General features: G+C 40.3%; 1 protein-coding gene across 1 annotated transcript in view; it reads left to right on the top strand.

Annotated features, from left to right (window-relative positions):
- The window catches only part of eml5 (EMAP like 5), a 39,377-nt gene that overhangs the window by 25,655 nt on the left and 1,686 nt on the right, over positions 1-12,036 (top strand). Inside the window, exons 21-42 of the mRNA XM_035674229.1 lie at positions 571-712; positions 800-952; positions 1,824-1,955; positions 2,083-2,171; positions 3,492-3,668; positions 3,812-4,013; positions 4,099-4,225; positions 4,514-4,528; positions 5,416-5,424; positions 6,522-6,600; positions 6,876-7,005; positions 7,151-7,249; positions 7,707-7,727; positions 8,124-8,297; positions 8,403-8,611; positions 8,852-9,009; positions 9,247-9,361; positions 9,457-9,645; positions 9,885-10,057; positions 10,410-10,572; positions 10,675-10,778; positions 10,876-11,029. Coding sequence (XP_035530122.1) covers positions 571-712; positions 800-952; positions 1,824-1,955; positions 2,083-2,171; positions 3,492-3,668; positions 3,812-4,013; positions 4,099-4,225; positions 4,514-4,528; positions 5,416-5,424; positions 6,522-6,600; positions 6,876-7,005; positions 7,151-7,249; positions 7,707-7,727; positions 8,124-8,297; positions 8,403-8,611; positions 8,852-9,009; positions 9,247-9,361; positions 9,457-9,645; positions 9,885-10,057; positions 10,410-10,572; positions 10,675-10,778; positions 10,876-11,029 — 2,814 coding nt within the window. The remainder of the gene's footprint in view (positions 1-570; positions 713-799; positions 953-1,823; positions 1,956-2,082; positions 2,172-3,491; positions 3,669-3,811; positions 4,014-4,098; positions 4,226-4,513; positions 4,529-5,415; positions 5,425-6,521; positions 6,601-6,875; positions 7,006-7,150; positions 7,250-7,706; positions 7,728-8,123; positions 8,298-8,402; positions 8,612-8,851; positions 9,010-9,246; positions 9,362-9,456; positions 9,646-9,884; positions 10,058-10,409; positions 10,573-10,674; positions 10,779-10,875; positions 11,030-12,036) is intronic.

Here is a 12,036-nt window from a genome sequence, read left to right as displayed (position 1 = left end):
ACAAATTTCATTTTCACTGAAAAACACAATTAAAATCATGATGATGTGAATATCTTTGGGTCTGTACCAAACAAAAAGGTTTCTGGAAAACAGGATTTGTATGCCAGGGCATCTCTGCAGAACTGCATTACTTCATTATAATACACACCTCTATCAGAAAATTGTACCTTCTGTGATTTGCATATTGCACTTATTGTGTTGCACTCTCTTAAAGTATTGTTTAACTAATCTGTAAGATGTGAAGCAATGCAATAATATGTACCTTTATTGATCCCCTGTAGGGGAAATTTAAGTGGCACAGGGGAAATGTTGTACAAAGAATAAAGAAGAAAATATAATCAAATACACTAAAATACAATACAATGAGATGTACAATATATACAACAAATAGGCTATAGAATAGAATAAGGCTTGTATAAGGTTTGTATGTCCACGTGCAATATACAGTATTCATGTTAAATACATTTTTTTTCTTCTTTTTTGCCTTTTTAGGCTCCTTTTTGCTATGTCACCTAAGATTAAGTTGACCAACTATAAATTAAATAATTATGACGTTGTATGTGTCGGCAGGGTCACATGGAGGGTGAAGTGTGGGGCTTGGCCACTCATCCCCATCTCCCTCTTTGTGCCACTGTCAGCGATGACAAAACCCTGCGCATATGGGACCTATCGCCCAGCCACTGCATGCTGGCTGTACGCAAGCTCAGAAAAGGTGAGTCACCGCTCTAACGGATGAGTGTATTTTCTGACAGGAAGTTCACTGGTCTCAGGGTTTTAACAAACACATTATCCTCATCAGGCGGCCGTTGCTGCTGTTTCTCCCCTGATGGCAAAGCCTTGGCGGTGGGCCTGAATGACGGCAGCTTCCTCATTGTGAACGCAGACACCCTGGAGGACCTGGTGTCCTTCCACCACCGCAAGGACATCATCTCAGATATCAGATTCTCTCCAGGTTTGTGGTTCACCTCCGCATTTCTTCACCCGGTCTGAGTAGTAAATAGGCCTCTAAAATCTGTGTGCCCTTTAGAGCATCTTAGTGTATGTAGGATGCTGTGCAGAAGTTCAGCAGGTATACATATTTCTCTCCCACCGTGAGTCGGTGAGATATTGCTGCAGGCCTGACCCAAATTAATGGCTTTCTGTAATAGGGCCAGAAAGAGAGACAGCAAGAGCGAAATGGGAAACAGTGGGGGTGGACAAAGTGAGAGCAAGAAACTAAACTCTCTTTTGCCTGGACACTTAACCTTGATCCACAATGCAACAGATCCTGTTTCTCAACCCAACACCCATGAGTCTCTGAGAGCCTAGATCTTAGAGTAGAAGTCACAGTATACAGCAATCTAATTCTGAGCAAGAAAGTGGTTTTTGTTTGGCTATAGTAGGAATAACCAATGAGAGCTCTTTTTCATGATTTTAGAAAAAAGCTAAGCGTCTACAGCCATAAACAACGCCTTAAAAATAGATAAAAATGGTGGAAAAGGCTTCTCCATACACTCAGAAATGACACAAACAAAAGGAAGGGGAATTATTTCAAGCTTATCTCTCTGATGCTGCCTGAGGAAGACCACCAAGCTTGAAACTCATGAATGTCTGTATTTCACACCACAAATCGTAACCTGCTGGTGGTGCAAGAGGAAAAGTTAGGGGATCGCCAAAGTCAGTAGGATTCATCCTCTGGAGACATGAACAAAATGTACAAAATGTCACAAAGTGGTGGACCAACTATCTGAACAACACTTCCAACAAAAAATCCCCAATTCTGTTGATCCCTGGTAAAAATATTTTGCATGAAACTTTTCACTCTCTGTGTCTTGTTTGCTCAGGTGCTGGAAAGTACCTTGCAGTAGCATCAGGAGACACTTTTGTGGATATTTACAATGTAATGAGCAGCAAACGAGTTGGGGTGTGCAAGGGATGTCTCAACTACATTACCCATCTGGACTGGGACAAAAGAGGTAAGCATGCTACCTTGAATGCAATCCTCTCAGTAAATCCTTGCAAATGACTGCCGATTATGGATTCAAAATGTCGCTGTTAAAAAACAGTTAAGCAGCATGGCCCACTGGGCTTTTTCATTCACAGGAAAGCTACTCCAAGTCAACACAGGTGCTAAAGAGCAGTTTTTTTTTGAAGCCCCTCGAGGCAAGAGGCAGACCATCCCGGCTACGGAGGTAAGCAGGAAGAGAAGGCAAAGTAGCAGCCGTGGTTACGGCGCTGTTGGCCCACTTTTTCCCATCGGGATCAGAGAAGGCTCGGGGAAGGGCAGTGAAGCATTAACACGGCCCACTTTTCACCAGTATCATTCTAATTTTGGCATTGGAAGTGGGATAGTGTTTAGGGTCCCTTTAATACAGCGTGACATTCAGACACCTTGCGAGGCACACAGTGGAGGGAGGCATTAAGAAAATAAGGGTCAGAGATGATAAATGCTGCTATGTCGTGTTTCACTGGAGCCTCAGATGTCCTCTCCTACATTTGCTCGTTCATCTCACCAAATCATGCTGCGTGACACTTTCCTTTTACCCTCCCATTCATTTCACTTTTCTCCTGTGTGTGTTATCACTTTGACCGGCTGAGACAGTGGGTTGGCCTATCTGGTTCTTCCCTTTGCTGGTTTATAGCGCATTTATCAAATAGACAATTCTCTGTGATGGTTGGTGATGACATGTCTGCTGTTTTGAGCTGTGGAGTGCCTCAATGGTCTGTTCTTGGCCCCATTTTATTTTCTATTTATTTGCTACATTTGGGCCTCAAATGTATTCACTCTTATTCAAACAACACTCTGCTGTACTTGCTCGTTAAACGTTGTGATCTCAGCAAAAGGACTGCTGGGACTTTATGAGAGGCTGGAGGTCCCAAAGCTTTCTCAGTTTAAATTTGGATCAACAGAGATCCTTATTATTGACCATGACAGTGATCAAAACCCTGTAACAGTGCTCTGGGACCTTTTTTAAAGAATAGTTTTTTGGAAATTCACAAGTATATTCCAAAATACCAAACTATTCCTTGAACCTCTGTATTTTTCTGTTCATATACAGAAACTTTGTAATTATGTTTTTCCATTCAAGAGATATTTAGGGTAAACAAATTGTATCTGTTGAAAGTGCAGAGAAATGAATCTTTGCTTTTGTGTCTTCACCACTACATTATTGTAATTCTTACAGTCTTGCCATAGCCAGGGATCTGTAGCTTGCCTGCAGATGGTTCAAAATGCAGCAGCCAGTCTTATAATAAAGACAAAATGCCGAAACCACATTACTTTAGTGTTGGCTGCCTCCAGAAATGAAAAATGGAATACCAAATTTTAGTTAATACCTATCAGGCTTTTCATGGTGAAGGTCCCTGAGTACATTTCTGAATTGTTATTTTGTTGCTCTTGTGTTTGTTACTTTGCTGCCTGTTTTATAGTTAATTTATTTTATTGTGAAGTGCTTTGTAACTTTAAAAAAGAATTATAAATGAATCTTTACTAACTTACTCACTTGGCTCAGGTGGAGAAGATTGACTGGAGCACATGGACGTGTGTGCTGGGAACGTCTGTCGAGGGCATCTGGCCTTTGATCAATGAGGTGACCGAGGTGACCGCAGCCTGCCTTAGTAATGACAGGAAGGTGCTAGCAACAGGAGATGACTTAGGATACGTCAAACTCTTCAGATACCCTGTCAAGGTAAGACACAATGCATAAGTCTTTGTATTATCTGGTTTTAGCGTCTCGTGACTTCAGGCTTTTGTTTAAGATTTATGCAAATGTTATGTAAATTTCTGTGTTAATGTCACAAGTGTTAAACTAATGCTGTCCCTCTCCCCCAGGGGAAGTATGCAAAGTTCAAACGCTATGTGGCCCACAGCACACATGTTACCAATGTGCGATGGACCCATGATGACAGCCTCTTGGTGACAGTCGGAGGGGGTGACACGTGCCTCATGATCTGGGCCCATGAGCCCGAGGGCCACCGGGAATTCAAACAGTGTGACAGCGAGGAGTCGGACATCGAGAGTGAGGATGATGGAGGTGAGAGACTACCTTAATTTTTTCCTTTTTTGTCTAATGTTTCCGTTGCTAAAGCGTACCCTGTTTCATTCCTGTTTTTCACCAGGTTACGACAGTGATGTGACGAGGGAGAACGAGATCAACTACACCATCAAGGCCTTATCCACCAACATGCGACCCATGACGGGTGTGAAACCCCACTTGCAGCTCAAAGAGCCCTCTGTGGACGAAAGGTATTCCTTAGTGAAGCTATGATGTTGCAGATGCTCAGAAGGATGCTCCCTAGTAGTCAGAAAATAACTTTAACTAACAATTTCTGCCTGTCATAGTACAAAAAATAAGGCTTCTGTGTCAAGATGAAGCCAAACCTGCCTTCTTCAATCAACATTTTCTTTTCCTGCGTGAAATTCCTGCCCTGTCCCTGCCTTTTTGAAATAACTCAGCCTTTTCTGCTCTTCTTCTTTCCTTTAATGGCTGTCCATCTGTCATTATCCTGCTTCGTTCTTTAATTCTACTTGAAGACAAGGGGTGGTCAGGTAAGCTCTTGTGTTCATGTATGTTGATTTTGGACAGAAGATGAAGCAGTGGTTGAAATATATGTAATTACAGAGACAACTGTAGGTCATGTTGTTATAATCTGTGGGCTACGTTAGGGAGAACAAATCACATTGTCCCCCTATTGCCATCAGAAAGAGCAAAGATAAAAGAAATACATCAAGATTCAAGATCTTATCAATAAATATCTTTCACTTACAGTTTAAAAAACAAAACATGATGTCTGTAAAATACAAGTTTTAAATAAAGATGCTGTTTTGGATATTAATTCAGTTGCTAATGAGTTGCTGTTCTGAGTGGCATGACAAATTGGCCTAAAAGTTAAATTAGTGCCTGAATTTAATTTACTTTAGGGTCTACTTTAATAATCAGCTGAACAAAATCTGAATGGGTTGGACAAGAAGTGTTTTTAATTGTCAGTGACTCTGGGGAAATGGCATGATTAAAGTGGATTAACTTCACACATAAGGAACATTAGAATATTACACAAGCTATCCTCTTTTAAAGCCTTTTTAAGGAAGTATTGTTTATATGGCTGATTGTAAACAATGCTTACATGCATCAAATCTTCCATCGTCATAATCCATCTTTAAGTGTGTCACAGACTTTGGGTGCTTGAGGTTTATTTATTTCCACATTTGTTTTGTTCTTTTGTGATGCAAGCATCCACACAGCATCTTCTGGGCAGCAGTTGTCATGGAAATGGACTCGAGTTGTCATGGTTACACAATGGCGCTGACTCCTGTATTTTATGTCCTCAGTGGCTGAGGTGTTGTGTTTCGTGTGTGTCCGCCGGGCAGCAGTCAATGCTGTGAGAAACCTTTTTCTAATTCTTGCTTTTTTTTTCTTTGTTATTGCTGCCATGAAGAGGGTCAAGGTAAAGTACTCACTTATGGTTCTTTTATTACTTTGTAAAGCACATTCACAGTTTTTTTTATTTGCAGATGAAATATGAAGCAAGTTGTGTTTTTGGTGTTCAGTCTTTTAGCCACTTGATAGTGTTTCTCTTTTCACACCTGGCCTGTAAAAGAAGGCCATGGTAACAGTCTTTGCATTATTAATAGTTTTTTTGCCCGTACCATGTTTTTAATATGCACTTAAAAAAAGTCTGAGGCCGTGTTCAGACTGCAGGCCAAAGTGAGCGAAATCTGATTTTTTTGCCCATATGCAACTCAAATTAGACATATTTTTTCGTGACAGTGTGAACAGGACAAATCACATGGAATCGGATCTTTTCCAGTTCTCATTCGGGCCACTTTCATATGTGATCCAAATGAGGTACAGGTCTGATTTTTGGCAATGTGGCCTCACAAAGTCATATCAGCATTCACTGACTTTCATTGTCAGACAGTCCTTGACTCATATTTGTCATGCAGGTCACTTAAATACCCTCATCTGTTCACACTGGAATCTGATATGGACTACATTTTAAAAGTAATGTGAACAGCCAAACAAGTAAAATCTGATCTGGGCAATTTTCAGCATTAAAGTGTGAATGTAGTCTTAGTAATTAGACAAATTTTGTTCCAAATGAATCAGAGAAAGCGGTTATTTACCTGATTTAATGACTGAAAATGTCATATTTACTATAACTTTATATAAGTTTTATTTTTAATGTGGATAATTCATGTAATTTCACTTTCTATTGAAATGTTCCCACACAGTCACCTTATTCAAACCACTTTGTTTCCTTGCTTCACTAGTTATACAAACTCTGGATACACTTGTGATACAAGAAGCCTTGACATAAAAAAATAATAATTTTCTCATTTGCCTTTTTAAGAATTCATCCCATTGTAACTCTTTTCCTTTCTGTCACCTATTTGTGTGCACATATGAGCAGATATTTGTGGAATATTTTTCATCAGAATAGTAAGCAGTGTAATATTATCATTATTGTCATCATCATTATCATTATAATCACCATGATAAGCAGCTCTGCAGCCGCCCTCTTATCCCAGCTGTCTGTTTCAGGCCTCCTGTCAGCAGAGCGCTGCCACAGCCGGAGAAGCTGCAGACCAACAATGTTGGCAAAAAGAAGAGACCTATTGAGGTAAGAATGACCTGACATCCCCACATATATACAGATGGTAAACAGAAAAAGTCTTGTCTCTGTCAGAGCAGCATAAGATTCAAAATGCTGCTTTCTAATATGATTATTTTAGCTGTGTGCTCGTATTCTGTCCAGACAGCCTCTCTGGGGGCTCTGATGATGCTGTAATCAAATAATGACGCGCTACTTCAGCCGGCTACTGGCTCTGAACATCTTAGTTGTCATGGCGTTGACCTTTCTGACTTTCTGATGGTCTTTTTCTGACTCTCCCGCAGGACTTGGTGTTGGAGCTGGTGTTCGGTTACCGTGGCAATGACTGCCGCAATAATGTGCACTACCTGAACGAGGGGGCGGACATTATCTACCACACGGCCTCAGTTGGCATCGTGCTCAACTTGACGACCTGTAAGTAGCCCGAGGACAGTCTGAAAAACGCTCTGAAAGTGTTACTGTTAACTACCCGAAAAGCAAACATAACATATATGTATTTCATTTTGTATGTGTGTGTGGTGTGTTTACATGTGTGTGGGTTGGGTGTGTTTTTTTACAGCCTGCCAAAGTTTCTATGTAGAACACAGTGACGATATTCTGTGCCTGACAATCAATCAACATCCCAAATTCCCCAACGTGGTGGCAACTGGCCAAGTAGGTATGTTTGTGAGAAGTTGACCTCCTGTGTCACCAGCCGCCTCATTTCTTTCCCCCTGTGTCCTGTGTTGTGCAGTGTGCAGGGGGATTACTGTACAAGACAGATGGCAACCCTTCCTCCTACGAGTGTATCTGTACTGTAAAGCAACTAACTAGCAAAATTACCATTTCTGCATACATGAATAGTCGTGGGGTTGTCACACATGCTGCGTTTCTCACAGACACACATAAACAAACCCTGTGCTGGCAAAAATTTTATGACAGAGGATCTGTGATGTAAATTCCTAACCTTTTAGAATAATACTGTACATAGTTTTCTTTAAATTACCTAACATAACATTTTGAAAGTAGGAGATTTTGTCAATAGAGAATAGAGTCACTATTGCTCAGAAAGTCACAAAAAGTGTAACACATTATTTGTTGGTTCTGTCAATAAATCTGATTTTCCTTTTTTTAAGGTGATACTGGTGACATGTCAGGTAAGGACACTTCAAAAGTCTTCAGGTAAAACAGGAAACATGGTGTTAGTAACTGTTGAAAGAAAATCTGTTTGGTTTCAACTCATTATATTTTTTATTTTACTGCCATCTAGTGGCCACGTATCTGGGGTCTTTACCTCATTTAAAAACTGAAATATTTTGGATTTATTGTAGATTCTATCATGTGAAAATATAATTTATATTATATTTAATTTTAAACTACCTTCTTAGTTAATTTGAGTATGGAATTTGTGAAAACCCAATAAACAAAGAAGCTCAATAATAGGAATTCAATACTTTGGCTAAAGGTTTACACGATATGAGTCGGACACCAGAAAGAAAGAAGTGCAGTTACATTTAGACAAATAATTCTCTTTTCCTCGCTCTGTCCCTCAGCCACATCTCCCTCCATCCATGTGTGGGACGCCATGACCAAGCAGACGCTGTCTGTGTTACGTTGTTTCCACTCTGGTGGCGTTTGCTCCGTCAGCTTTAGTGCCACGGGAAAACTCCTGCTGTCTGTGGGCCTGGACCCTGAACACACCGTCACCATCTGGAAATGGCAGGAAGGTAATAGCTAAATAATCTTTCCCTAAACTTGGCCTTAATCTGGGGATGATGAAGCCCTACTAGTTGAAAAATCAGGCTTTCATTGCGCTCTACTTTGTGTTTCAGGTGCCAAAGTGGCCAGCCGGATAGGTCACACCCAGAGGATCTTTGTGGCTGAATTTCGTCCGGACTCTGACACACACTTTGTGTCTGTGGGCATCAAACATGTGCGTTTCTGGACGTTAGCTGGTCGGGCTTTGCTCAGCAAAAAAGGTGTGCTGAGTTCCATCGAGGATGCCCGGATGCAGACCATGCTGTCTGTAGCATTTGGAGCTGTAAGTGACTTCCAACCCATATAATATACAGCCTCAAACATTTAATTGGTCCTAACCAGTGTTATGAATTCTTAAAAATGTTGCTTGTTCTTATTACATATTCAATTTTACCTCATAATTTGACTCATATTTAAAGCTCATCAAACTGTCTGACTGCTTAAATGTGCTGTGAATTGTTCTTGCATTGCTTGCTCTGCTCTCTTAGGCCACTAGATTAGTGCAGATTTGTTTTCTTTTCAGAATAACTTGACATTTACAGGTACCATAAGTGGGGATGTGTGTGTTTGGAAGGAACACATTCTAGTAAGAATTGTGGCTAAAGCTCATACGGGCCCTGTGTTTACCATGTACACCACACTGAGAGACGGCCTCATCGTCACCGGGGGCAAGGAAAGACCGTAAGTGCTGCTCTGTAACATTTCTACACTATATTATACATCAGTAAGCTCACACTATGTAGCACAGCTTTTGATTAGTTTTCTATGATGATTTAGTTTTACCTATTTACCCTATTTGCAAGTATGTGCTTATTCAAATGCTTGTAATACTAATAAGACTACAATACATAAGAGAAGGATATGTATACATATATATACAGCTGAGGGATGAAACACACTTAATAATTTCCTCCACAGGTCTAAAGAGGGAGGTGCTCTGAAGCTGTGGGACCAAGAGCTGAAACGCTGCAGGGCGTTTCGATTAGAAACTGGACAGATCATAGACTGCGTTCGCTCCGTATGCAGAGGAAAGGTTGGTTACAGATAATATTGCACTCAATCAAATGATCCATCTGATTCTCCTCATCTCGTCCGTATTTTGACACATTTGTCTCGCTGCTCTGTCAGGGTAAAATCCTTGTGGGGACCAGGAATGCAGAGATCATCGAGGTTGGAGAGAAGAATGCAGCGTGCAACATTTTGGTGAACGGACACATGGACGGACCTATCTGGGGCTTGGGGACCCATCCCTCCAGAGACGTGTTCCTGTCTGCGGCAGAGGATGGCACTGTTCGTCTGTGGGACATCCCAGAGAAGGTCAGCCATGTTACCTCCAACCCCTCAAAACCAGAAGTCTACCTATCTCTAACTCTCTCAACAGTACTTCTATATTTCTATCAAGATGTTCACTGTAGCTTTTATCAAGGGACATTAACATGGTTTTCCTCAGTCACAAGATTACCATTTCTGCATACATGAATAGTCGTGGGATTGTCACACATGCTGCGTTAATAACAAGTATGTGCTGATCTTGCATGGCCTTGTGGGGGAAACAGAAGATGCTGAATAAGGTGAACCTGGGCCACCCGGCACGTACCATCAGCTACAGTCCTGAAGGAGACATGGTGGCCATCGGCATGAAGAATGGAGAGTTCATCATCCTGCTAGTTAACTCGCTCAAGATCTGGGGCAAGAAAAGGGATCGGCGCTCTCCTATCCAGGATATTAGGTAATGATAATAGAGTATGGTAGAGTGGGCTCAGTGAAATATGGGGGAAAGTGGTATATGGCAGGTTCTTGCCTTGATTGGAGTGTGTTTCCAACAATATAAGAGATTTCCTGTTTGTAAAAGGTGGGTCCTTCAGGGAAGCTGTGGATGAAGCATGCTGGGGTCCATAAATCAGCCCAATTTTAAATAAATTTAAATGTATTGTCATTAATTTGTATTTCAATTTTTAGACTGAAAGATAATGAATAATCAGTTTAAACATATCAGATTTGTCTTTGGAGACTGAAATGGGTCAACACTACATAATAAATCTGACAGAACACTTTTGTGACACTGCGTGTCTCTCTTACAGGTTCAGTCCAAACGCACGTTACTTGGCCGTAGGCTCTACTGAGAGTGCAGTTGACTTCTACGACCTGACACTCGGCCCACAGCTGAACCGCATCAACTGCTGCAGGGACATCCCCAGCTTTGTGATGCAGATGGACTTTTCCGCTGACAGCGCTTACGTCCAGGTATAAACTGTGAGAAGGTTCACTAATTTAGCAGTGAGAGGGCATGTTTGTCTCAGACCCTGGCTGCCTGTGTGATCCCTAACCTCTAATGCCTTGAAACAGATATCCACAGGTGCTTATAAACGACTCGTGTACGAGGTGCCGTCTGGGAAGCAGGTCTCGGAGCAGACTCATATTGACAGAATTACCTGGGCCACCTGGACAAGGTGAGAGTCTCAGTGTTTAGACTGGCACACGTATGATACGTATGAAAGGTAACAGCAGCTGAAAGTAACAATGTAACTGCTCTCTCTCTGTATCCAGTGTCCTTGGGGACGAGGTTGTAGGGATCTGGTCCCGCAACACTGACAAAGCAGACGTCACCTGTGCCTGTGTGTCCCACTCAGGCCTTAACATTGTCACAGGCGATGACTTTGGCATGGTAAAGCTGTTTGACTTTCCAAGTCCAGAGAAGTTCGTAAGTATGATTGCATAATATTATTAGTACTGTTTGTTATTGTGTTTGTGATTTATTATGTCAGAATTATTGACACTATCGCTGTTTTTTCTGATGATAATAGTTTTAATTTGTCATTTTTCTCTTTACCTACACTGTGTGTAGAATTTGAAAATTCCTGACTTTGATGCCCACTAGTGGTCTTTTAAAAAAACAAACACTAATTTATCTCATTTTCAGCAAACACAAACATATGCCATTATAATATTTTGATGGCTTATACAATCACTTACAAAATATTCACATAGTAGCTTTGAATTATGTTATTATTATTATTATTTGTTATATATGTGTTACAAAATAATAAAAAAAATTTAACTTGTGGCTATTATTTCTGAGAAAATAGTTTTACCAAAATTGTGTGATGGAGATGAAATAATGGGGTTGTGCATGGAGGTGGAAGAAGTACTCACCACAGTGTAGAAATACTCTTTTACAAATAAAGGTCCTGCATTTTACTTCAGTAAATGTAAAGAAGTATTAGCATCAAAATATACTTAAAGTTTATACAATAATTAATACATAATACATGTATAATGAATAATGGCCCATTTCAGAATAATATATATTATGTTGTTTATTTATAATTATTAATGTATTAATATGTTCAATACTTAATGTTGCAGCTGGTAAAGGTGGGGATTATTTTTCACTTTATATACTGCTGGTAGGTCGCGAATTTCACCAAGGGAGCAATCAAGTCTTATCTTTATCCATAATAATGCTTAACAGTTTATTTGTTGATTATATTTTGTATTACTAATCTAAATCTGTAAATTAACCAGTAACTAATGGTAAAAAAAAAAACTATATTTCCCTCTGAATTGTAGTGATAAAGATGTATTAAGGAGCATAAAATGGAAATACTCTACTGACTTAAGTACAGTACTTGAGTAAATGTACTTAGTTAATTTCCACCACCAGTTCTGCATGAGATGACTACATATTGACTTAACTGACTTTATGTG

This window comes from Morone saxatilis, unplaced genomic scaffold (assembly GCF_004916995.1).
Source record: "Morone saxatilis isolate NCDOM2014 unplaced genomic scaffold, NCSU_SB_2.0 Contig3, whole genome shotgun sequence".
Lineage (NCBI taxonomy): Eukaryota > Metazoa > Chordata > Actinopteri > Moronidae > Morone > Morone saxatilis.
The sequence above is the reverse complement of the archived record's forward strand: the minus strand, read 5'-3'. Positions and strand labels throughout refer to the sequence as shown.